The 27361-nt window shown below is 45.9% G+C and overlaps 1 protein-coding gene across 2 annotated transcripts in view; it reads right to left on the bottom strand.

Moving 5' to 3' along the window:
- LOC126236790 (toll-like receptor 4) overlaps window positions 1–27361 on the bottom strand; it is a 164721-nt gene that overhangs the window by 6974 nt on the left and 130386 nt on the right. For both annotated transcript variants that reach the window (XM_049946377.1, XM_049946376.1), the window contains exons 4-5: window positions 15965–16489; window positions 5480–5663 (exon numbers count right to left, since the gene is read on the bottom strand). In XM_049946377.1, coding sequence (XP_049802334.1) covers window positions 5480–5663; window positions 15965–16489 — 709 coding nt within the window. The remainder of the gene's footprint in view (window positions 1–5479; window positions 5664–15964; window positions 16490–27361) is intronic.

Below are 27361 nucleotides of genomic sequence, written 5' to 3'. Positions count from 1 at the left end.
CAGCGCACAGTTGTGTTGCATCCTCCTCGGTTACCTGCGAGCCCTAATTTATAAGTAGCGAGTCGGTCCCGCTGGTCTAGCGGGAGAGCGCTTGCGCGGAAACCGAAAGGTCACGCCATCGAGTCCCTGTTGAACTACTGATTTTTCAGTCTGGGTTTTAACCTAGCCTTCGCCTCTCAACGATGTGAGGAGTTGCCAGGAATGGCTCATAGGACGGATTCCACGTTAAACTATAGTTTCTTTTCCCCAAGTGGATAATTAGGGTAGGTTAGGGACACGAAATTCGCCGAAGTGGCGTCCAATTGAAAGACTTACACGAGGCAACTGAGCCACACGAATTATTATTTTATGTAGGTAGCTGTTATCCGCTGGAGTTGTAGAGCGTGTGCGTTCACTGAGAACCATAGGCCTCATGATAACAGCTGAATGTTCGGGTGACGACGATGAGGTATGTACCAATTCGGTAACAAACTTCCCGTGCTGAGAACTCTTCTTGCCGTGAAGTGACTGCCCGCATGGTCTAAGACTGCGTGAGATGATTATGCCCGCACCGTCTAAGTCTGAAATGAGTTCTTTTCGCAGTTTGGAGACACAGCGGACTCCACTGAACTGCAATGAGAATGCAGGTTTACTTTTACCTGAACTACACACATAGCGACTCTCTGCTGTCAAAAGATTATTGAGAAAGGCAATTCTGATAAACAGACGCAAACTATGCAAGTGAGGCCGGTACAATATTTTGACCAGTTTGTGCGAGGAAATAAGTTTCATCATTGGTGTCGAGATTCCACATTCGTCTGTATTAGTATGCCTTGTCCTGTAAGCGGCGAGAGCAAAAGTATAGAAGCAATTATCTCATATGTGACAGTGTAGATTTTTGCAGTGCAGAAATGTGTGGTATGTTTGTCGAGTTTGCAGCCGGATCCTAAAATTACATCAAACTTCCGTAAAACTTCCCTACAGGTTTCACCATCTTCTCCCCATAGAGGTACTTGATGTGGGTGCGTAGGATTTCTCGACTAAGTTACAAGCATGGTTTGACAAGACTGGTAAATTTTCGTGAAATAATGGAACATTTTTGTTGCACCTTCATAGTTGGTAAGCCCGACTATTCCAAGGATCATATAAGGAATTTCAACAGCCCTCTGAATTGGTCAGCATCTCGATGCGATTCAAAATTGAGAAAACTGAGTTTAGTGCTGTTATTAAACATTTACATTTGAAGGGTTGGACTGCCGGAAAAATTAAAACAGAATTGGAGGTAGTTCACACTGACTGGACACCATCGTTGAATACTATTTTCTTTTTGATTGATGAATTTAAACGTCATCGCTGCAGCCGTCCAATTCACGTCAACATAAAGGAAACCACCGAAAAAATTCATAATATGATAATGAAAGACAGCCGAATAAAAATTCGCGACTTTGCTGAGACTGTAGGCATGTCAGCTAAGTGAGTGCATGATATCCTGCGTGGACAATTGTCTATAAACAAACTGTTTGCGATGTTGGTGCCGAGTTTGTTCCGGCACAAAATTTCAACACCATGTCTGGTAATGTTTAATCACGATCTTAACACACTCTCTGCTGAAAGACCTCTACCGACGAACACAGCACTAGATTTCGTCAGGTCCACACGGCTGCCCGCAGCAGTCCCGTACTGGTTGATCCATGCCAGTGCCTCTCGCACTTCATCATCAGCTAGAACCAAGAACACCACGTATCGGCATAGGCGCGGCAGATGAAAGCATGTCCCCTCATTGTTATCCCTGTCAGCCGGCTCCTCAAACGTGTAACAGCGGCTCAAGGGTGATGGCGAAAAGGAGCATCGACGGCGGACATCCTTGACGGATCGACCGCATGCCGTTAACAGAGTCCGCCACACAGCCACTGACCAGCACTCGCGACGTGGCACATCGGAGGAGCCTGTGGGGGAAGGCCATCCGTCGGAGTACGCTTTCTGGAAAGTCATGACTCACTCCATCAAAGGCGTGCTCGAAGTTCACTGTCACTATGGCACCACGACTGCGGCAGGTCGTGGCCAGGGGTATGATGATGTCACGGTAATCGCTGAGTGCCGTCTGAATGTTACTGTCACCGCCAAAGCACTTTTGATCCAGAGAAATGACTTGAGGAATGACGCGCCGAAGGCGAGAGCCAAGAATCCGGATAAAAATCTTGGAGTCACAATTTAACATAGTCAACGGCCGATGATGTCCAAATCCCCGACCTCCCGATGGCTTGGAGACGGGGATAAGCAAGCCTTCTCCGAATTCGGGTGGGAGGGGAAGGTCAGAGTTCATCAGTTCTTCATACATCGCAGTCTAGCGTGAGCCCTTGGCGTCTTGGAATGTGCGGTAAAACTCCTGCGGAAACCCGTCGGGACCTGGGGCTTTGTTCGCCGCACCCTTATGAAGAGCATCAGCTACGTCATCAACCGTAATTGTCGCTGTGAGAATCTCCGCAGCAGTCCTGTCAACGAACGGAGGACATCAGTCGTTACCGCCATGTTCTGGTCCTCTGCTGCATGGAACTCTTTGTAGTGATCCACACAGGTATTTGTGCTATTATTCTGGGACGTCAACCGGCGACCATCTGGAATGTCGAGGGCGTTGACCAGATTTCTCCGACACCACTGCTGCTGGATAATATGATGCATAGTTGTGACATCTTGCGCATACTATTTTGCCTTCAAGGCGGTGAGGCATAATAGAAATTATCTTCGCCTTAATCCGTTGAATTTCACCCTTTCGTTGAACAGAGGGGGCATGACTTGAGAGTTCGCGGAGAACTGTGAAATAGTATTCCATGCTATGTCGTTGCCACAGCATTTTGTGGCGACCGTAATTCATCATCGAACGACGTAAAGCAGGCTTGGTGCAGTCGAGGTACCGGCAGGATGTTGAAGGATACGCTGGGAGGCGTCTCATACAGTTGTTCCACGTTGTCTCTACGACCTGCCTGCATTCCGGATCCTTGAGATGGCCGACATTCAGCTTACTCAGGCCTCGACCGCGCCACACCTTCTGCCTCTAGAGCGTAACAGTGCAGATACAGGCGATATGGTCGGAGAAGGCGGTAGGCCATAACTCACCGTCAAACTTGGCAGTTACGATTCCCTGGGAAACTTAGACACGCTCAAGACGACTTGCTGAATGGCTGGTCGATCATCATGCACAAGTCCAAAGTATCGGTGAGGTTCAGTTCAAGCACGAGCAACTTGAGTTCCTGGCATGTGGTGAAATGGGGATATTGCTCCTTCTGTGATAACACACAACTGAAGTCGCCGCCAAGAATAATATGGTCGTATCGGCCTACACACAAAAAGGAAAGACCTTTTCTGAATAGAATCGCGGCCGTTCCCGTCGTTTGGCCGTGCCCGAAGGAGCGTAAACATTGATGATTCTGACACAGTGGAAGGTCACAGCAAGACCCTTAGCCGATCGTAGGTAAATCACGTCGTCTACTTCAATGCCTTCCTTTAAAAGAATAGCTGTCTCACTGCCACCGTCAGCACATGGCGTGAGGTAAGAAACATAGCCATAGATATTAGGAAACGTCGCTAGGCGAACTTGTTGTAGAAGGGCAACATCGAGGTCCGACGCTCTCAACATTTCACGGAAAAATTGTGATTTGTCATGGGTGCCAATGATGTTGACATTGTTGACATTGATGGAGCCAGTCCTGTAAGCTTGTCGCGGAATTGGGACTACTGGGAAGCTCATGACGGCACGAAGATCAGCAGCGAACACGAACGTTGCCCCAGTAGGCTCCACATTCCCATTCAGTAACCCTGTCGATTAGCAGTCGTGGGTTGGAGCAGCAGCATTCGCTGCTGTCACAAAGGTGGATGTTTCGTCGTCCACATCGTCAGACCACGCAAAGGTGCGTGAAAGGTGTGCGTCCAGTGGAGTCAGAAGGCGGCGTCACGTCGGCTGTGGAAGAGTGGAGCTGGCTCAGCTGCTGTTCAACGTCCATAGGTACAGCGCCTGCTGCATGCGAAGATGGTTGTACCTCCAACAGGGGGCAAAATGGTGCTTCTACCACGGAATCGTCCATTGGGGGAACATATTGATAGTTGTGATCCTCATCGCCTTGAGAATGCGTCCTGCATGTGTCAGACGGGGCGATACGCCATTTCCGACGTCTCTTCAGCGACCGTTGCTTGCGCACGTGATCTTCACTGTCTGCAGACGCCTGGGGATCCGGATGGTCAGGCACAAAATCATCGGTAGGCACAACCATGGAGTCCAGGGCCTTCCCCTGCACTAGAGACTGCTCACCACCGCCCATGACGGGAGGAGGCAAGGGCGTCGGTCCGTCCGCAACAGCCTGAAGCATTACCGGAGATGAAGCTATATCAGTAGTAGGAGCCAGTGGTGATCGCAGTCGGGGGTCGTTATGGGACAAACGTCAGCCGTAGCGTCGTCGGTGCGGTCGTGGCCTGTAGGTCCTCAGGCGGCAACTGAGGGATTCTGCGTTGCAGCCAGCTGAAGCAGAGGTGTCCTTCTTTGCCACATCCCGAGCATGTCTTCGACTGGCCATCATAAATTATGATTGCACGGCAGCCACTAATATATAAGTAGGACTGGACATGTTTGGTTATCTGTATGCGGCTCTGTCGTACGCCATTGAGAACTGAGTATGTAGTGAACTGAACCCACTTTTCAGTTGTATGACTAATCACCTTTCCATATGGGGGGAATGCTACCTCTGAAGGCACGTCGAAAGGGAGTTCAAATACACGTATTGTCCGCAGTCCAAGTCTCGCATATTCCACAGTTACGTCACCGATGTGTCCATCAGAGTGACGGAAAGTAAGACCACTTCGAGTTGCACTTAGAATTTTGTCACATATGTCTTCGTTAATCAATTTCACGTATGCCACACTGCTCACTACAGACAGGTGGATGCCAACAAGATCGTTGCAAACAGTCTCGACTTCATCTCTGATAAGCTGTTCGATTTCAAGTGCTTTTGGTCGGGCATATTCTGGTGAAAATCTAATCTTCATTGTCGATTTTCTGTGGGCATAAGCCATTCTCTTTCGAAGGAAATATAGCGCGCTAAGACGGCAGAAATACGTAAACAACTCCGTGAGCGAACTGCACGGCGAGGTCTTAAACAAGACGTCCGTGCCGCTAGCGTGCCGAAGTCGACTGAGCTACCCAAGCACGAGTCACGATCCGTCCTCACAGCCTCAGTTCTCTCAGTCCTCGTCTCCTACCTTCCAAATTACACAGAAGCTCTTCTGCGAAACTTGCAGAACCAGCACTCCTGGAAGAAAGGATATTGCGGAGACATGGCTTAGCCACAGCCAGGAAGTTTCATATCAGCGCACACTCCGCTGCAGCGTGAAAAATCCCATTCTGGACAAAAAATGTTATTTAAAGTCCCCCATGGTTATGGCTGTAAAGTTTCAATCATTCTTGATGTGCACGTCGCACTTGAAAGAAAAACAAGTGTGGATGTCAACTCACCCTGCTGCTGAGGAAGCTCTTGGACAGCACGATGATGACGTGGCGGCTGCAGTCCATCAGGTGAGATAAGTTGTGGTTGGCGGCGCCACTGTCGAGTCCTCGCTCATGCAGACAGACACGGTAGTCCGGCTGGCCTTCGAGCAGGGGCACCAGAGTGCCCCCCACCCACGACTGATCGCTCCCGCTGCAACCAGGTAGCGTGCGGGCGTCAGGTACTTGCAAACAGAACGTCATCAGCATGTTATGCTCTTAGAGTGCTTCATCAGTGTGTAACAGCCATTTTCTTTCAGTTATACACTGCTCATATTGTAACGTTCCTTTCGTCCGCACTTCGAAGCTACCGTAGGCTCATGCGAAACCACAATCGTGATGCGGCCTAATCCACGCACTCTAGGCAATGTGCGGCGCGCGAGACAATTCGCACGTCGCACTGATCCACGGATTAAATCGGAGAGCTTTGTTGGCGGACCTGCATTAATTCTCTGCTCTGCTACACTATTAAATCAGTCTAAGTAATGCGCGCTTGCTTCGCTTTGACACGGGAGACGGGGCTAAATTTCTCACTGCCCCAGTGTTAATAATCAGAGACCTGTAACAGTCTATCTACACTGGTGTCCAAAATTAAAGCAACAAACGGAAATTTTGCAAAGGTTGCATTTATTTTGCCACAAAAAATATAAACAGGTAATAGCAAAGTAGAGACAATGTAAAGAAACAAAATGTAAACAAATGCAACATGTATAACAGTAGACGCAAATTTTCTTCGTTTTTTCCAACTTAGCAGATCTGCGCACACTTTCCGGCAACCGGCTAATGTCCTCACTGTGGGGTGTGACCACCTCTGGTAGTAATACAGGCCTGACAACGACGGAGCATGCTGTGAATAAAGTTATCAATGTCAAGTTGGGGCAATAACGCCCATTCTTCCTGCGGAGCTGCTCCCCATGGAGAGTGGCTGGTCGATGTTGACGTGATGCAAACCAGTCTTAACAGTGCATCCCAGACATGCTCTATGGGATTCAAACAAGGATAGTGAGCAGGTTATTTCATGCCTGTAGTATCTTCCGTTTCCAAGAACACATCACCCACTCGGCTCTATGAGGTCGAGTATTATCGTCTATCAATACGAAGTCTGGGGGTACAGCACCTCGCAACATCCGTACATAGGTCCCAAGATCTAATCACGATACTTGACAGCAGTAAAACCTCTCCAATTCACCCGTGCAATTTCATGAAGAGGTGTTCGAGTGGTCAACATAACCCTGCCCACACCATTAGCAATCCTCTTTGCAAAATGTTCGGGTCTCGAAATCGTGTTTCACATTCCCTTCCGATGCAGATCTGCAGAGAATCACTCTCGAGACCAAATCAGGACTCATCTGTGAGAAGAACATTGGCCTATTGTTCGACTGACCAGGTGGCATGTTGACGACTCCACTCTAAACGTTCCCTTCTGCGAAGTCGCGTCAGAGGTACATATACAGCAGGTCTCCGACAATAAAGGCTACTCTACCGAAACCTTCTCTACACCGTTTGCCTCGATGCGGATGCTGCAAGGTCAGATGCCTGTTGCTATACTCAGGCGGTAGCGTCGTGCCCTTACAGCCAGATAACGGTTCCCTCTTTCTGATGTAACAAATGGTCGGCCCTGCCGTGATCTTCGGGATATAGTTTCGGTCTCTAGAAACTGTAGCCACATCTGAGAAACAACAGAACGATTCACATTAAGCCAACAGACGACATGCGTTTGCGACTGTCCTGCTTCCGTTCTTCCCATGGCCCTCCACCGCAGTGAGTCTGATAGGCGTCTCCACTGTGCCATACTACACCGTATGTGACTGTGCACACAGCGGTTGTGGATGTGGGACTACCCGGCGAACACTAGTCCGTTTGATAGGTGCCCTGACGTCATCGTTGGTGTGGTTTTCCGTTGACCGAAATGCCATCTTCGGTGCAGAACACGAGCGTACGGACATCTGTTGACAGTTTGTATGATTATATCGTGAATTAGACACAGGACGGGAAAATTGCGGTTTGTTGTTTTAATTTTGGACATCAGCGTACTTTCAAAAAGAGTCAGAGATCCGAACATTGGAATATGTAACTGATAACAGTTCATAAACCGCCTCCTACGGGTCTTTAACAATTTCGACTATAATCTGCGACCAGTAAAAAAAAAAAAAAAAAAAAAACAAGGTCAAAATTCAAGGATGGAAAATGTCTCACAAAAAAAAACATTCAAATTTCCACGGAAACAAATGGAATCTGTTTGCTTCAATTAAACCTAACCAAGTCTGTTTCGTTCAGTGAACGCTACTTCCAGCTACGTGAAGGCTCCACGCTCTGACACATTGTTTCTCTTTCTATAGTGCACTTGCGCGGTCACCAAATCGCAACGATCGCGGTGTATAACAGCAAAGTAAACCTATCTAAGAAGGCTTGACACGTCCACACATTCGATCGCATTTTCAAATGACTTTTAGGTGTACCGCACTGGAAAAGTAGCCCCGTTGATGATGATGTCTCACTAACACCCGAATTGAGAATTTTACTAGCAAAACACCACCTCCGCCCAAGACGGCTCACGACACTCCACGAGCGCTGTCGACCGTCTCCCGATTTCGCAACATCGCAAACCGCTCCAAGAGATTATTTAACATTTAGACATTACAACCAATCAGAATCAGGAGCAGGGCCCCCACTAATACTACTTCTCCAAGATGCTGATCCCTGGCAGGTCTTTTAGAAGATTCTCTTCAACACCTGTCGCAAAACACTGCCCATTTTGGAAAAATCACGAACCTTGAAGTTAGCCATCTACTCCCCGGCCACAATCCATTTATAAGGATTATAAGGGTTATGGAAAGACCAGCCGTCGCCTCCAGGCCGAAGAGCACCTTCGTCCCCCGGATACCGGTTCTGGTGCACACAATAGTCACCTGAGGAGCCCACAGCACGCTGCGAGGCGATGGTGTGCTCCAGTATCTATATTCAGGTTTACCTATGGGTTTCCCTTCTGCGGATAAATACATAAAATACACTGAAGCGCCGAAGAAACTGATAGAGGCATCCTTATTCAAAGGCAGAGATATATAAACATGCAGAATACGGCGCTGCCGTCGGCAACGGCTATGTAAGACAACAAGTGTCTGGCGCAGTTGGTCATCTACATCTACATCATACACCGCAAGCCACCTAATGGTGTGTAGCGGAGGGTACTTTCAGTACCAACCATCTGATCCCTCCAACCCTGTTCCACTCGCGAATAGTGCGTGGGAAGAATGATTGTCGGTAAGCCTCTCCATTGGCTCTAATTTCTCGAATTTCCTCCTCGTGGTCAATACGCGAGATGTATGTAGCGGAAGTAATATGTTGTCTGACTCCTCCTGAAAAGGGCTGCCCCGAAATTTCAGTAGTAAATCTCTCCGTGATGCACAACGTCTCTCTTGTAACGTCTGCCAGTGGAGTTTGTTTAGCATCTCCGTAACGCTCTCTCGCCAGCTAAACGATCCCGTGACGAAACGCGCCGCTCTTCGTTGGATCTTCTCTATCTCCTCTATAAGTCCTACCTGATACGGATCACAGATAGATGAACAATACTCGAGAATAGGGCGAACAAGCGCCTTATAAGCCACTTCTTTCGTGGATGAGTTATATTTCCTTAAGATTCTTCCGATGAATCTGAGTCTTGTCTGCTTTTCCCATTATCTGTTTTATATGGTCATTCCACTTTAGGTCGCTCTGGATAGTTACGCCTAGATATTTTACGGCAGACGCTGTCTCCAGCTGTTTGTCATCTTTAGGGAAGCTGTACAGTATGGATTTCTTTTCCTATGTATGCGCAATATGTTACATTTATTTACGTTCAGAGTCAACTGCCAGAGTCTGCACCATTCATCTGTTCTCTACAGGTTGTTCCGCAAATTTTTACTATCTTCTGGCGTTGCTACTTTGGTATAAACAACTGCATCATCTGCGAATAGCCTTAAAGACCATCCGACGCTTTCTACTAGATCATTTATATATATTGTGAACAGCAGCTGTCCTATCACACTTCACTGTGGCACTCCGGATATTACCTTTATCTCGGACGATTTATTTTCTTTAAGAGCGACGTGTTGAGTTCCATCTGCTCCGATACTCCGTAAGCTCATATTTTTTTTCATTAAACGGCAGTGCGGAACGGTGTCAAATGCCTTACTGAAATCAGGGAACACGGCATCAGCCTGGGCGCCGTAGTCCACTGCGCTGTGTGTCTCATGGAGGAACAGAGCGAGCTGAGTTTAGCAGGATCTCCGTTTGTGGAATCTATGTTGATTTTTATAGAGGAGCTGTTCATTTTCCAAAAACGTCATAATTATTGAGCATAAAACATATTCCATAATTCTACAACAAACTGACGTCAACGATTTAGGTCTATAATTGAGTGGATCTGCCTTACGGCCTTTCTTAAAAACGGGAATGACCTGCGCTTTCTTCCAGTCGTTGGGTAGCTTTCGTTGCTCAAGCGATCTACGATAAATTACTACTAGAAAGGGAGCACGTTCTTTCGCGTAATCTTTATAGAATCTTACAGGTATCTCATTTGGTCCTGAAGCCTTTCCACTACTAAGCGATTGTAGTTGCTTTTCAGTTCCGCGATCGATTATCTCAATATTTCCCATTTCGACGTTCGCACGACGATTGTAAGGAGGGACAGTGTTACGATCTTCCGCGGTGAAACAACTTCGGAAGACCGAATTCAGTATTTCGGTCTTCTCTCTGATATCTTCCGTTTCGGTGCCCGTGTGGTCGTTGAGAGAATAAATAGATGATTTTGACCCACTTACTGATTTTACATACGGATTTTAGATCGGATACTGCTGCTACAGTGGCAAGTTATCAAGATTTAAGTGAGTTTGAATGTGGTGTTATAGTCGGTGCACGAGCTATGAGACACAGCGTCTCCGTGGTGGCGATGAAGTAGAGATTTTCCCGTACTACCAGTTCACGAATTTACCGTGAATATCAGGAATCCGGTAAAACATCAAATCTCCGACATCGCTGCTGCCGGAGAAAGATCCTGCAAAAAACCAAAGACGACTGAAGAAAATCGCTTAACGTGACATAAGGGCAACGCTTCCGCCAATTGCTGCATATTTCATTGCTGGGCTGTCAACAAGAGTCAGCGTGCGAACCATTCAACGAAACATCATCGATATGGGTTTACGCAGTCGAAGATCCACTCGTGTACCCTCGATGACTGCACAACAAGCTTAACGCCTCTCCTGGGCACGCCAGTACCGACATTGGGCTGTTGATGACAGGAAACACGTTTCCTGGTCGGATGAGTCTCGTTTCAAATTGTATCGAGTGGATGGACGTATACGGGTATGGAGACCCTCATGAATCCATGGATCCTGAATGTCAGCAGGGGACTGTTCAAGCAGGTGGAGGCTCTGTAATGGAGTGGGGCGGGTGCAGATGGTGTGATGTGGGACCCGTGATAGGTCTAGATACGGCGCTGACAGGTGATACGTACGTAAGCATCCTGTCTGATCACCTGCGTCCATTCATCTCCATTGTGGATTCCTACGGACCTGTGCAATTCCAGCAGGACAATGCGACACCCCACATGTCCAGAATTGCTACAGAGTGGCTCTAGAAACACTCTTCTGAGTTGAAACATTTCTGCTGGCCACCAAGCTCCCCAGACTGAACATTATTGAGCATATCTGGGATGCCTTGCTGCGTGCTGTTCAGAAGAGATCTGCACCCCCACGTACTCTTACGGATTTATGAATGTCAGTTCCCCCCAGCAGTACTCCAGACATTAGGAGAGTCCATGGCACGAAGTGTTGCGGCACTCCTGCGTCCTCGCGGGAGCCCTACACGATATTAGGCAGCTGTAGCATTTTCTTTGGCCCTTCAGTGTAAGATCACAGTTTTCAAACTACAGAAAAGGGGCATAAGGAAAATGAGTAAAAACAGTAATCGGGGTCAGTGAAAGGATCTAGGGAATTTATAATTACACCGTGTGAGTACATTTACCACCCTGTTATGCATACCCAAACTAACCTTGACAATTACTGCACATACATCTCTGTCCATGACCGTTGAAAACATCTAGACTGACTTTAAATTTACCAAGAATAAATAAATATAAATTCAAAATAGCTTTTCCCTCCAATGGCAAAAATTGTACACTAAATTACCCAAGGACGTTAAAGAGATTACTAAAGGAAACTTATTTAAAAACACAAGTAAAAAAGTATTTGTTGATGAATGCGTTCTATAGAATACATTATATGTGGGTTGCCTCTCCTAAGAGCCGTCAGGCGCAATTCACCTGCTGTTTCAGTAGATATTTGCAACTTCGTTTCCGCATTGTGCGGCTGAAGTCAGCTCAAACAAATAGTTCGCGTCACGTCTTTCATGCGACGCACAGGGTCGTCGGAAACTCTCGGTTTGTTTCTCGTTACAAATAAAATTATTTTTAAAGTGGAATGTTTCGTGCCCATTCGATAGAGCGCTCCCAGATTAGTCCTGTGCCATATTCGTTTTATCGTTTTGTGTTAACAGGGACAGTAAAGCACGAAAAATGAACAGAATCTAGCAGCGATTCAATAGCGCTGTATGCTTGGCGTTAGTAGTCATACGTCAGGGCGGTAGTGTCGCTGCTTGATTCCTAGTTTCGAGTTTTACTGCTCTTATTAATCCATATCGATAAAACGAATACTCTACTCTACTCTGGGACCGCTCCATCGAATGGGCACGTAACATATCGTTTTAAAAATAATTTTGTTTGTAACGGCAAACAAACCGCCGATTTCCGTCGACTGCTGGGAGTCGCGTGGAAGACATGATGAGCGTTATTTGTTTGGGCTGACTCTAGCTACGCAATGCGAAAACGAAGTTCCAAATACCTACTGAAACACCAGAGACACTGTGCCTGACGACTCTTCAGGAGTAGGCTCCCCGTATATTCAACACATAATAGGGGTTTGGTAACAAACATAACTAAAGTAACTAATAATAATAATACATCTGTCAATTCATACAACACTATCGCACTATAATGCTTTTTAATTTTTTTTTCTAGAAAATCAAATAACCAAAGCTCCAACTCGTTATAATCTTTCTGAGCTCAACGCTTCACTCATTATCATTGTTTCAGGCAAGTGAATGGCCAGTTATGGTACATAAATTGGAAACCCAACACCATTACTGTGGTCATCATGTCAGATGATAATATGTGTAGCATTGCGTTACGAAATAATGTGTCTGTATAGTCTGTTGTGTGTTCAGTGATGGGTACAGAGAAGTGAATGGACAGCGTAGCACTATCTCTTTATCTTATTAAATAGACTCTACCATTGACCCATCCGCTACGCACCTGCTGCACGGCTTTACTTCGTTCACCTGATGTAGACACACACAATCGCGATGATTGGTCAGCAGCCGTAACACATGTACACTGCTGTTATCACGCTCTTCGAAGTACACTGGTGTCCAAAATTAAAGCAACAAACGGAAAGTTTTCAAAGCTGCACTTATTTTGCCACAAAACAGTATAAATAGGTGATAGTAAAGTAGAAACAATGTAAAGAACACATAACGTTAACAGCTGCAACATGAATAACGGTAGACAAAAAACGATCTTCGTTTCTTCTAACTTAACGGATTTGCACACACATTCCGACAACTGGTTAATGTGCTCAGTATGGGGTGTGGCCACCTACGGCAGCAGTGCAGATCTGACAATGACGAGAAATGCTGTGAATGATGTCATCAATTTCATGATGAGGCAGTAACGCCCATTCTTCCTGCAGAGCTGCTCTCAAGTCTTGGAGAGTGGTTAGTGATTGCAACTCGTGTCCCTCGTAGATCCCAGACGTGTTCTGTGGGATTCAAATCGGAAGAGCGTGTAGTTAACGCCATCCGTGCAGTATCTTCCGGCTCCAAGAGAACATCAACCACCTGTGCTCTATGCGGCCAAGTATCATCGTCCATCAATACGAAGTCTGGGCTCACAGTACCTAGAAACGATCGCACATGAGGTCCCAAGATCTCATCACGATACCTGTCATCCGGTAAACCTTGCCGATTCACCTGTAAAATTTCAAGAAGAGGTGTTCGAGTGGTCCATATAATCCCTGCTGGGATCCTCCTTGATACTGGTTTCTATCCATAATTTTTGGATTCGGAAATCGTGTTCCAAGTTCCCTCCAGATGCGAATCCGTCGATAATCACTGCGCGGACGAATTCGAGACTCATCTGCGAAAAGAACTTTTGTCCGCCGTTCGACCATTCAGGTAACATGTTGACGACTGCAATCTAGACGTTTCCTTCTGTGATTACGCGTCAGAGATACACATACAGCAGGTCTTAGACAATAAAGGCTACTCTGCTGAAGCCTGCTATGCACCCTTTGTCTCTATACAACGTTTGCAGTGAATACTCCGAGATCAGTTGCCAGTTGCTGTGCAGTCCTAAGGAGGTACCGCCCAGCCTTTACAGCCAAATAAAGGTCCTCTCTTTCTGTGCCGCACGTGATCGACCCTAACCTGGCCTTCGGGATACAATCTCTATCTCTTTAAACTGTCGCCATACTCGAGAAACAACAGAACAAATGTGTGTGAAATCTTATGGGACTTAACTGCTAAGGTCATCAGTCCCTAAGCTTACACACTGCTTAACCTAAATTATCCTAAGGACAAACACACACACCCATGCCCAAGGGAGGACTCGAACCTCCACCGGGATCAGCCGCACAGTCCATGACTGTAGCGCCTTAGCCGGCCATGGTGGCCGAGCGGTTCTGGGCACTACAGTCTGGAACCGCGCCACCGCTACGGTCGCAGGTTCGAATCCTGCCTCGGGCATGGATGTGTGTGATGTCCGTAGGTTAGTTAGGTTTAAGTAGTTCTAAGTTCTAGGCGACTGATGACCTCAGAAGTTAAGTTCAAATGGCTCTGAGCACTATGCGACTTAACGTCTGAGGTCATCAGTCGCCTAGAACTTAGAACTAATTAAACCTAACTAACCTAAGGACATCACACACACATCCATGCCCGAGGCAGGATTCGAACCTGCGACCGTAGCGGTCGCTCGGTTCCAGACTGTAGCGCCCAGAACCGCACGGCCACTCCGGCCGGCCAGAAGTTAAGTCCCATAGTGCTCAGAGCCATTTGAATCATTTTTGTAGCGCCTTAGACCGCTCGGCTAATCCCGCGCGGCAAACAACAGAACGATTCACATGAAGCCAGTGCGGCACATTAGCTAGTAGGGTCCTGCTTCCAACCTGTGAGCCCTCCAACACAGCGAGTCTGGTAGGTGTCTTCTCTGTACCATGCTGCACCCTCTGTGACTATGTACACAGAGATTATGGCCATAGGACTAACCGGCAAGCACTACCGTGTTTGATAGGTACCCTGACTTCATCGTTGGCGTTTTTGTCTGTTTCCCGAATGCCGTCTTCCGTGCAGACCATGATCGTACAGACATCTGTTGAGAGTCTGTTTGGTTATATCGTTAATGAGACACTGGACGGGGTAATAGCACTTTGTTGCTTTAATTTTAGACACCAGTGTAGATCGCACTTACGTATTAGATATCTTGCTACTAAGTAACAGTAAATGAACCTTTATATTAACTACCATCAAAGTTTCTCTTCATCATGCTTTAACAATGTAGCTTTTATATAAAAAATCGTTTACAGTAACATTCGCGGTACTGTTGTATTCTGGTTGTCGCGCTGCCAATTGAGCGTGTGAAAATGGCTGACGCTGGTTCCTGCTTCGTAGCGAAAAATTCCCATAGAACACTCTTAAAAAGTGACTGTTTTTCACAAGTTTACAGAAAAAACCAGCTTTGAAGTTTTCCAAGGATTCGTATTTACTGTAGTTAAGACGCAGCTCCATTTTCGGTATCGTTATGATAAATCCGTGGATCGATGGCTCGAATCTTTTTTTCGTTCAGTTTGTAATACCTACATTCTTTAAATGTAAAGTTCATCAAATTTACACTACTTAACACGTACCTAATTATCATTCTGCTATGAAAAATGCAGATCTTCTTGTTTCTAATTACATATTGCACACAAAGTCCAGTTTTCATTGCAAATATAAATTCTTAACTATCGATATTTTATGAAAGATTGTTAATAAAGGTTGTTTAAAGGAAGAAAACAACAAATTAAATTTCCAGGACAAAAATGAAAAATCAAAGCCGGCCGGTGTGGCCGAGTGGTTCTAGGCGCTTCAGTCTGGAACCGCGCGACCGCTACGCTCGCAGGTTCGAATCCTGCCTAGGGCATGGATGTGTGTGATGTCCTTAGGTTAGTTAGGTTTAAGTAGTTCTAAGTTCTAGGCGACTGATGACCTCAGAAGTTAACTCGCATAGTGCTCCGAGCCATTTTTGAATATCTTGTGTAATGTTTACATAAGGTTTACGCTTATGATGAACACAGTATAGAGAGCCAACCTATTTTATGCGCGCCCCACCTGTACAAGATGAAAGCGTCGAACAGGAAGACGTCGTCAGCAACGCCGCGCCCCTTGCGACGGCTGCTGCGGGCCCGGGCTCGCAGCCGCAGGAGGTGAGCGCTGTAGGCGAGCTCGAAGCGGTAACGGTAGCAGACGCCGACGGCGGCCGAGAGCAACAGCAGAAGCGCCGCCCCCAGCGTGAGGCCGACCGCTAGCACCGGCTCGCGCCGCGTCGAATCGGCGGAGTAGTCGGCAGCGCACTCGTCCAGGTCGCCGACCAGCGCCACCGCCTCCACGGACATGCCCAGGAAGGCTGGGGGTGTGGCGCAGCGCAGCGACGTCGCCGCCCCTGTGGGGACGCCCACCGCTCTCACCTCCACCTGCGTCGTCCGCAGCCACTCGCGAAACTGCTGGAACGCGCATCCGTCGCAGTGCAGGGGGTTCTCGCTCAGCCACACAGTTTTCAGTACGTCGAGGCTGGCGAGCATGTTCGCGTCGATATTCGCCAGCGAGTTGTTCGCTAGGTTCAGCGAATCCACGCACCTGCGGAATTAATGAAGCTCCAGAATTTGTACTACATATGGAGTTGCCGGCCGGAGTGGTCGAGCGGTTCTAGGCGCTACAGTCTGGAACCACGCGACCGCTGCGGTCGCAGGTTCGAATCCTGCCTCGGGCATGGATGTGTGTGATGTCCTTAGGGTAGTTAGGTTTAAGTAGTTCTAAGTTCTAGGGGACTGATGACCACAGCAGTTAAGTCCCATAGTGCTCAGAGCCATTTGATCCATTTGAACATATGGAGTTCTGCATAACATATGTCAAGCTTCTGCATTTACATCAACATATGCAGTGAGGTGACGAGAGTCATGGGATACCTCCAAATATGTCGGACCACCTTCTGCAGGGCGTAGTGCAGCCACTCGACGTGGCATGGAGTCAACAAGTCTTTGGAAGTCCGCTGCAAAAAAAATTGAGTCATGTTGCCTCTATAGCTGACCACAGTTTCGCAAGTGTTGCCGGTTATGTCCCGATCTGGGTGGCCAAATCACTCGCTCGAATTGTCCAAAATGTTCTTCAGATCAGTCGCGAACAATTGTGCCCCAGTGACCATAGTTGTTTGGCAACATGAAGTCCATGAATGGTTGCAGATGGTCTCAAAGTTGCCAAACACAACCATTTAAAATCAATGATCGGTTCAGTTCAGTTGGACCAGAAGAACCATTCCACTCCATGTTAACATAACCCACATCATTATGGAACCACGACAGCTTGTACCGCTTGGATCATTGGCTTTGTGAGATTTGTGTCACACTGTAACCAACTGAAATCGGGATTCGTCTGAGCAGGCTACGGTTTTCCAGTCGTCTAGAGTCCAACCGATACGGTCCGGAGAGGCGATGCAGGCTATGTCGTTCTGTTAGAAAAGGCACTAGCGCCGGTCGTCTCCTACCATAGCCCATTAACGCTAAATTTCGCCGCACTGTCCTAAGGATACGTCCATCGTACGTCCCACCTTGATTACTGTGGATATTTCACGCATTGTTGATAATCTGTTGGCACTGACGACAACTCTAGACAAGTGCCTCTGCTGTGTTTCGTTAAGTGAAGACCGTCGGCTACTGCGTTGTCCATGGCGACAGGTAATGCCTAAAGTTCAGTATTCTCGGCACACTCTCGGCACTATGGATCTCGGAATACTGAATTTCTTAACGAGTACCGAAATGAAATGTCCCGTGCGTCTAGCTCCAACTACCATTTCGGCCTTCAAAGTCTGGTAATTCCCGTCGGTCGACCATCATCACTTCGGAAACCTTTTGACATAGATCACCTTGGTACAAATGACAGCTCTGCCAATGCACTGCCCTTTCATACCTTGTGTACGCGATACTACTGCCAACTGTATAAGTGCATATCGCTATCCCGTGTGATCAGTGTATACGGTGTTTGAAGCTGTTTTCTTATAGGTGATACGTGACTGCGTCCCTTTGTACTTCCAATTCGCAATCGGTGCACATGAAGTAACCGGTTTCTCAATGCTCTAGGGTCCAACCGACTTGGTCATGAGCCCAAGAGAGGCGCTGCAGGCGACGTCATGCTGTTAGCAAAGGCTGCCATAGCCCTTTAACGTCAAATTTCGCCATATTGTCCTAACGAATACGTTCGTCGTACGTCCCATATTGATTTCTGCGGTTGTTTCTGGTAGTGTTTCTTGTCTCTTAGCACCGAATACTCTACACAAACCCCACTGCTCTCGGTCGTTAAGTGAAGGCCTTCGGCCATTGCGTTGTCCTTTGTGAGAGGTAATACCTGAAATTTGGTATTCTCAGCACGCTCTTAACGCTGTGGATTGCGGAATACTGAATCCCCTAACAATTTCAGAAATGGACTGTCCCATGCCTCTAGCTCCAACTACTATTCCGCGTTGAAAGTCAGTTAATTGCCGTCGTGTGGTCATAATCACGTCGGAAATCTTTTCACATGAAAAATGAGTACAAATGACAGCCCCACCAATGCACTGCCCTTTTTATACCTTGTCTACGCGATATTACCGCCATCTGTAATCGTGTACATCGCTATCCCATGACTTGTCACCTCAGTGTATCCTTCAATACTTAGGGCGTGTGGGTGATGTTACTTGTTACACGCCTGTCTATTTAATGTGATTAGTGGTAGCTTGGTCTCAGTGAAGAAAAATGTAAGTCAATGCAGACGAGAAAGTAAAAATTGCTGTTATGTTCGAATTCAGTATTAGCGGTGAGCTGCTTGATACAGTCACGTCCATTAAATATTGTGGCGTAATGTAGCAAAGTGGAATGAGACGGTATGGGCAAGTAAGGACAGTAGTCGGCAAGGCGAATGGTCGAGTTGGGTTACTGGGAGAGTTTAGGCGCAGTGTGGCTCATCTACAAAGGAGACCGCGTATACGACCCTAGTGTGACTGATTCTCGAGTAGTGCTCGACTGAGATGGATCCCCAGCATGTCGAATTAAAGGGAGACATCGAAGCAATTCAGGAGCGGGCTGCTGGGTTTGTTACCATTAGGTTCGGTCAACACGCAAGTATTACAGTGATGCTCCATGAACTCAAATGGGAATCCGTGGAGGGTAGACGACGTTCTTTTCGGGAAACTGACTGAGAAAGTTTAGAGGACCGGAATTCGAAGCGGATTGCAGAATGATTTTACTGATGCCAACGTTCGCGTAATAACCACAAGATAAGACAGGAGAAATTGGGACTTGTACGGAGGCGTACAGACAGTCGTATTTCCCTCTCTCTATTTGTGACTGAAACAGTATGGGAAATAACTAATAGTGGTAAAAGCTGGCTTGCACCATGCACCATACGGTGTCAAAATGGTTCAAATGGCTCTGAGCACTATGGGACTTAACTACTGAGGTCATCAGTCCCCTAGAACTAAGAACTACTTAAACCTAACTAACCTAAGGACATCACACACATCCATGCCCGAGGCAGGATTCGAACCTGCGACCGCAGCGGTCACGCGGTTCCAGACCATACGGTGTCTTGCAGAATATGTATGCAGACGTAGCTGTCTTCCCTGTTCCGTTCCTGAATACTCTCTAGGGAAAACGACTGTCAATAAACTTCCGTTTGGACTCTAATTTCTCTGATTTTCTGGTCGTGGTCATTTCGAGAGACACATGTGGGAGGCAGCAATATGATATGCGACTCTTTGAATGTACGTTTCTGAAATTTCAACTATAAGCCTCTCCGTCACACACAACGTCTCTGTTTCTACTGCCACTGGAGTCTATTGAGCATCTCAGTAATGCTGTCGCCCATAGTATGCGACAGCATGACGAATCGTCTCTTCGTGAATGTTCTCTCTCTCTTCGCTCTCTCTTTCCCTCTCTCTCTTCTCTCTCTCTGTCTTTCTCTCTCTCCCCTGCTACTCCTACTTGGTAGGGGTCGCAGACCCATGCGCAGTAATCAACAGCCGTTCGATCGAGTGTGGACAAATCAGATTTCCTTAAGATTGTTCCAGTGGCTCACAGGCTAGCCTTTGCTTTTCCTCCAGTTAGTATCAAGTGGTCATTTCACTTCAGGTCGCTCTTTGCGCTTACTCTTAGGTATGTTACGGTTGTTAACTGTTTTCAGCAATCTATCGTCAGTAAATTAATTGAAAAGTAGTCGATCTCTCGCATATTTACGCGCAATATGTTACAATTCTTTACGTTTAGAATTATCTACCAGTTCTTGCAACACCCGAGACTCCTGCGTAGGTCTTTCTGCACTTCGCTGCAGTCTGCTGACGTTGTAACCACGCTGTAGAGAGTACCATAGTCTGCAAAAAGCCTCAAGGAGATATCAAACTCTTCGTTGGGGTACTCCAGAAATTCGTTTTATACGTGTCGATTTCGTCCCGTTAAGAATAACGCCGGCTGCTGTGACCGAGCGGTTCTAGGCACTGCAGTCCAGAACCGCGCTGCTGCTACGGGCGCAGGTTCGAATCCTGCCTCGGGTATGGATGTGTGTGGTGTCCTTAGGTTAGTTAGGTTCAATTAGTTCTAAGTCTAGCGGACTGATGACCTCAGATGTTAAGTCCCATAGTGCTTAGAGCCAAGAATAACGCCAGGCGTCTTCTTTGATTTGACTAAGGCGTTTGATTGTGTTGATCACAAAATATTACTGCGGAAGTTGGACCATTATGGAACTGGTTCTCCTCTTACTTTAAGAACAGACAGCAGAAGGTTATTCTCCGCAATATTGAGAATGGCTACGACGTTGTGTCCCAGTGGGGCACAGTAAAGTGGAGGGTGCCCCAGGAGTCGATGCTGGGGCCGGTACTGTTTCTTACTTATATTATATGATATGCCTTCTAATATTACAGGAATTCTAAAATCCTTCTTTGTTGGTGACACCAGATTAGTAGTGAAGGATGCCATGTGCAGTATTGACACAATATCAAATAATGCAGTTTAAGGCATGGCTTATAGAAAATAATTTTATGCTAAATCACAGTAAGACTTATTTTTTTACAGTTTCCGGCATACGATTCTACAAAAACTGACATTTTGACTTCACAGAATGGGCATATGATTATTGAGACTGAACAGTTCACATTCCTAGGTGTTCAAATAGATAGTAAGTTGTCGTGGAAAGCTCCTGTTCAGGGTCTTGTTGAAAAACAAAATGCTGCTTTATTTACTATTAGAACAATACCTGAAATAAGTGATAGTTCAACACGAAAAGTAGTCTACTTTAGCTATTTTCATACGTTTATGATGTATGGTATTACTTTTTTGGGTAACTCTTTGGATTCAAAAAGCGTATTTTTGCCTCAAAAATGGCGGTTCGAGCAATATGTGGTGTACGTTCGCGAACCTCTTGTTAGTAGTCGGGAAATTCTGACGCTGGCCTCTCAGAACGTATTTTCTTTACTGTCATTTGTTGTTAACAACATCAGCTTCTTCCCAAAAGTTATCAGCTTTCTCTCAGTTAGTACTAGGCAAAAATTCAGTCTGCTTTTGGGACGCACAGCCTTGACTCTTGTGCAGAAATGTGCGCAGTATTCTGCTGCATCCATTTTCAATAAGCTGCCACAAGAATTCAAGCATACCAGCAGTCCACGCACTTTCAGCTCTAAACTGAAGAGTTTCCTTATGGCTCACTCCTATGCTGTCGAAGAACTCCTGGAAAAATTGAAGAAATATACTAATTCCTGTATTGATTATGTTTGTTTGAACTTATGGCTTGTCGTCTGCGTAGGATTCATATAAGTTTCATTTTATCATTATTACTCTGTTATAATTTCATGTACTGATTCGATCCATGACAATAGAGACTTGCTTCTCAATTTGGTCCTACGGAACATGACATGATGATGATGAGGTCCCATTTTCCGCGGATCGTAGGGGACGATGCGGGAGACCCGCACCGCCATACTAGGCAAGGTCCTAGAGGAGGTGGTTTGCCATTGCGTTCCTCCGACCGTAATGGGGATGAATGAAGATTATGAAGACGACACAACACCCAGTAATCTCGAGGCAGGGAAAATCCGTGACTCCGCCGGGAATCGAATGCGGAAACCCGTGCGCGGGAAGCGAGAACATTACCGCAAGACCACGAGCTGCGGACGAACATAATATATAAAATAAAAACAAGTATTGAGTTCTACCTCTTATAAGGTAATCAGTGTAGTCATGAATCTGGTCCTATGCTCGGTACGTTCATAATTTTTTTTTTACTTCTTTTATTAACTGCCCTTATGAGACCGTATCGAATGCCTTTCGAAACCAACGAACGTGGCATCAACGTGGACGCCTTATCTACGAATTGTGGATTTCATTGACGAACGGACGAAGCTGTGTTTCTAAAGATCTGTGCACAGTCTCACTGGTATCTTATGCAGTCCAAATGCCTTTTCGCTGTTGAGCATTTTGGTTGATTTTCTAATCCTCGATCACTTATCCCAATATCTGCCATTTCGGTATTCGTGCGAAGGTTAAAAGGAGGAATCGTATTAACCATTTTTGAAGGGTGTAATAATTCCACAGTACTGAATTCAGTATTTCGGCCTTTTCTCTCTCATTTTCCATTTCGCTACCACTCTAGTCAGCTTAATAGTTTACGGTGCTCTCTGAGAGAGCATAACACGTTAGCGTAAGCCACGTTTTCGTGTGCTATAACTATGTGAACGAAGCGTCGAGGAAAGTCCTATGACGTCACAGACAAGCGTGAAGGATTACGCGTCATATCAAACCTGTTAGTTTTTATTAGTCCTCAGTTTGGTACAGCGGTTTCTGGAATTTTGTGGAAATGAACCATTGTTGTCTGATGCAGGCATCGAACATTACAAAGACAGAAACCTAAGAATGGCAACCTCATAGAGAAAGTCCGCTGCACTCGCAATTGCTGGCTTCGTATCTCAAGAGTTGATATCAAAATTTAAAAAGCTTGAGTCATTGTTTCCAAGACTTAGCAGCGACCAGTCACGGATGATATTTACATATTAAAAGTCTTCTGATTCCACCAGATGAATGCTTTCACTGTCCCGTTTGCTTGGCAAAGTCTCACACAATCCAGTTTTGAAAAAAAGATACAGCTGTATACAAGAGTTGTTCAAATGTCTTTTGGATAGCTTCGCAGGTGTCTGGTATGAATTTACTAACTGAATTTTTGGAGCACGAAGTAAGTACTCCGACTCTTCAGAGAGTCTCCTGAGGCGAAGTAACGCAAAGTCAGTTGATGTTTTGTTTTTGTTCTTACTGCCCGTTGCAGGTTAGTATGAGATTCAAAAATCAATGGCTAAAAGCGTTCCAGAAGCTAATCAGATTGGTCTTGAGACACTCGTAGTAAGTTCTTGCAATCTTATAGGTCCCAATTTCATATCGGCCAGAGTATATAGTCCTGATATCCTATTTACAATCCATGTCCTAGCTCAAAATTGTATATTCTCCAATTATTCGTTTTATTACACCAACCTGTTTCTTTATCTTTATTGTTATTTTATCTCCCTGCGCCCCTTGTGGGCAAGGGATGGCCTTCAAAAAATGGTTCAAATGGCTCTGACCACTATGGGACTTAACATCTGAGGTCATCAATCCCCTAGAACTTAGAACTACTTAAACCTAACTAACCTAAGGGCATCACACACATCCATGCCCGAGGCAGGATTCGAACCTGCGACCGGTGCGGTCGCGCGGCTCCAGACTGAAGCGCCTAGAACCGCTCGGCCAAACTGGCCGGCTAGAAGGGAAACTGAAGGGTTATTGGAGTCCAGTTAGCGGACGATCTAGATTGTTCAGAAGTGTTCAGTGTGAGTGAGGAGGGTTGGGAATTTGATGAGTTGGTAAAGGATCTTCGTGGGGGAGGATAAACCGATGCGGAAAGCGAGGCAGAGTTCACGGCATTCCAGGATTTGGGAGGATTTATACAACTTGGGTGGGGCAGAAATCCATGCAATATTCACATAGCAAAGTGTGGGTCGGATCAAGGTTTTGTGTGTTGCAGGACAGTGGAGGGGTGCACTCTCCGAGTTCGGCCAGTTAGTAGTTTTAGAATATTGTGGGCTTTCTATTGGATGCTTAGTGCGCGAGGTTTCAGCGTTAATTGCTGGTCAATTGTTAGTCCAAGATGTTTTAGTGTGTTAGGTGGAAAGGACAGTCGTAAATGGTAAGGTATACCATCTGACTCATTCTTTGTACTAACACAGCAGCAAAATGTGAAATCACCATATAAGGAGCTCGTTCACTGTCGGCGTTCTGAAATGTACAGGCCCGTAAGTCCTTGTGAACCACCCACAGACTACAACTGGTGGAGTCGCGCCCGCAGGTGCACGAGAGGTGATACCATAGCGTGGCACGCTGTCATATGTGCACCACAGGGGCACTTTTTTTTTTGTCATCAGTCTGCTGACTGGTTTGATGCGGCCCACCACAAATTCCTTTCCTGTGCTAACCTCTTCATCTCAGAGTAGCACTTGCAACTTACGTCCTCAATTATTTGCTTGACGTGTTCCAATCTCTGTCTTCCTCTACAGTTTTTGCCCTCTACAGCTCCCTCTAGTACCATGGAAGTCATTCCCTCATGTCTTAGCAGATGTCCTAACATACTGTCCCTTCTCCTTATCAGTGTTTTCCACATATTCCTTTCCTCTCCGATTCTGCGTAGAACCTCCTCATTCCTTACCTTATCAGTCCACCTAATTTTCAACATTCGCCTGTAGCACCACATCTCAAATGCTTCGATTCTCTTCTGTTCCGGTTTTCCCACAGTCCATGTTTCACTACCATACAATGCTGTACTCCAGACGTACATCCTCAGAAATTTCTTCCTCAAATTAAGGCCGGTATTTGATATTAGTAGACTTCTCTTGGCCAGCAATGCCTTTTTTGCATAGCGAGTCAGCTTTTGATGTCCTCCTTGCTCCGTCCGTCATTGGTTATTTTACTGCCTAGGTAGCAGAATTCCTTAACTTCATTGACTTCGTGACCATCAATCCTGATGTTAAGTTTCTTGCTGTTCTCGTTTCTACTACTTCTCATTACCTTCGTCTTTCTCCGATTTACTCTCAAACCATACTGTGTACTCATTAGACTGTTCATTCCGTTCAGCAGATCATTTAATTCTTCTTCACTTTCACTCAGGATAGCAATGTCATCAGCGAATCGTATCATTGATATCCTTTCACCTTGTATTTTAATTCCACTCCTGAACCTTTCTTTTATTTCCATCATTGCTTCCTCGATGTACAGATTGAAGAGTAGGGGCGAAAGGCTACAGCCTTGTCTTACACCCTTCTTAATACGAGCACTTCGTTCTTGATCGTCCACTCTTATTATTCCCTCTTGGTTGTTGTACATATTGTATATGACCCGTCTCTCCCTATAGCTTACCCCTACTTTTTTCAGAATCTCGAACAGCTTGCACCATTTTATTTTGTCGAACGCTTTTTCCAGGTCGACAAATCCTATGAAAGTGTCTTGATTTTTCTTTAGCCTTGCTTCCATTATTAGCCGTAACGTCAGAATTGCCTCTCTCGTCCCTTTACTTTTCCTAAAGCCAAACTGATCGTCACCTAGCGCATTCTCAATTTTCTTTTCCATTCTTCTGTATATTATTCTTGTAAGCAGCTTCGATGCATGAGCTGTTAAGCTGTTTGTGCGATAATTCTCGCACTTGTCAGCTCTTGCCGTCTTCGGAATTGTGTGGATGATGCTTTTCCGAAAGTCAGATGGTATGTCGCCAGACTCATATATTCTACACACCAACGTGAATAGTCGTTTTGTTGCCACTTCCCCCAATGATTTTAGAAATTCTGATGGAATGTTATCTATCCCTTCTGCCTTATTTGACCGTAAGTCCTCCAAAGCTCTTTTAAATTCCGATTCTAATACTGGATCCCCTATCTCTTCTAAATCGACTCCTGTTTCTTCTTCTATCACATCAGACAAATCTTCACCCTCATAGAGGCTTTCAATGTATTCTTTCCACCTATCTGCTCTCTCCTCTGCATTTAACAGTGGAATTCCCGTTAAACTCTTAATGTTACCACCGTTGCTTTTAATGTCACCAAAGGTTGTTTTGACTTTCCTGTATGCTGAGTCTGTCCTTCCGACAATCATATCTTTTTCGGTGTCTTCACATTTTTCCTGCAGCCATTTCGTCTTAGCTTCCCTGCACTTCCTATTTATTTCATTCCTCAGCGACTTGTATTTCTGTATTCCTGATTTTCCCGGAACATGTTTGTACTTCCTCCTTTCATCAGTCAACTGAAGTATTTCTTCTGTTACCCATGGTTTCTTCGCAGCTACCTTCTTTGTACCTATGTTTTCCTTCCCAACTTCTGTGATGGCCCTTTTTAGAGATGTCCATTCCTCTTCAACTGTACTGCCTACTGCGCTATTCCTTATTGCTGTATCTATAGCGTTAGAGAACTTCAAACGTATCTCGTCATTCCTTTGTACTTCCGTATCCAACTTCTTTGCGTATTGATTCTTCCTGACTAATGTCTTGAACTTCAACCTACTCTTCATCACTACTATATTGTGATCTGAGTCTATATCTGCTCCTGGGTACGCCTTACAATCCAGTATCTGATTTCGGAATCTCTGTCTGACCATGATGTAATCTAATTGAAATCTTCCCGTATCTCCCGGCCTTTTCCAAGTATACCTCCTCCTCTTGTGATTCTTGAACAGGGTATTCGCTATTACTAGCTGAAACTTGTTACAGAACTCAATTAGTCTTTCTCCTCTTTCATTCCTCGACCCAAGCCCATATTCTCCTGTAACCTTTTCTTCTACTCCTTCCCCTACAACTGCATTCCAGTCTCCCATGACTATTAGATTTTCGTCCCCCTTTACATACTGCATTACCCTTTCAATATCCTTTCTCTATCTGTTCATCTTCAGCTTGCGACGTCGGCATGTATACCTGAACTATCGTTGTCGGTGTTGGTCTGCTGTCGATTCTGATTAGAACAACCCGGTCACTGAACTGTTCACAGTAACACACCCTCTGCCCTACCTTCCTATTCATAACGAATCCTACACCTGTTATACCATTTTCTGCTGCTGTTGATATTACCCGATACCCATCTGACCAGAAATCCTTGTCTTCCTTCCACTTCACTTCACTGACCCCTACTATATCTAGATTGAGCCTTTGCATTTCCCTTTTCAGATTTTCTAGTTTCCCTACCACGTTCAAGCTTCTGACATTCCACGCCCCGACTCGTAGAACGTTATCCTTTCGTTGATTATTCAATCTTTTTCTCATGGTAACCTCCCCCTTGACAGTCCCCTCCCGGAGATCCGAATGGGGGACTATTCCGGAATCTTTTGCCAATGGAGAGATCATCATGACACTTCTTCAATTACGGGCCACATGTCCTGTGGATACATGTTACGTGTCTTTAATGCAGTGGTTTACATTGCCTTCTGCATCCTCATG

This window comes from Schistocerca nitens, chromosome 2 (genome assembly GCF_023898315.1).
Source record: "Schistocerca nitens isolate TAMUIC-IGC-003100 chromosome 2, iqSchNite1.1, whole genome shotgun sequence".
NCBI lineage: Eukaryota > Metazoa > Arthropoda > Insecta > Orthoptera > Acrididae > Schistocerca > Schistocerca nitens.
This window is presented reverse-complemented; position numbering and strand designations above follow the sequence as displayed.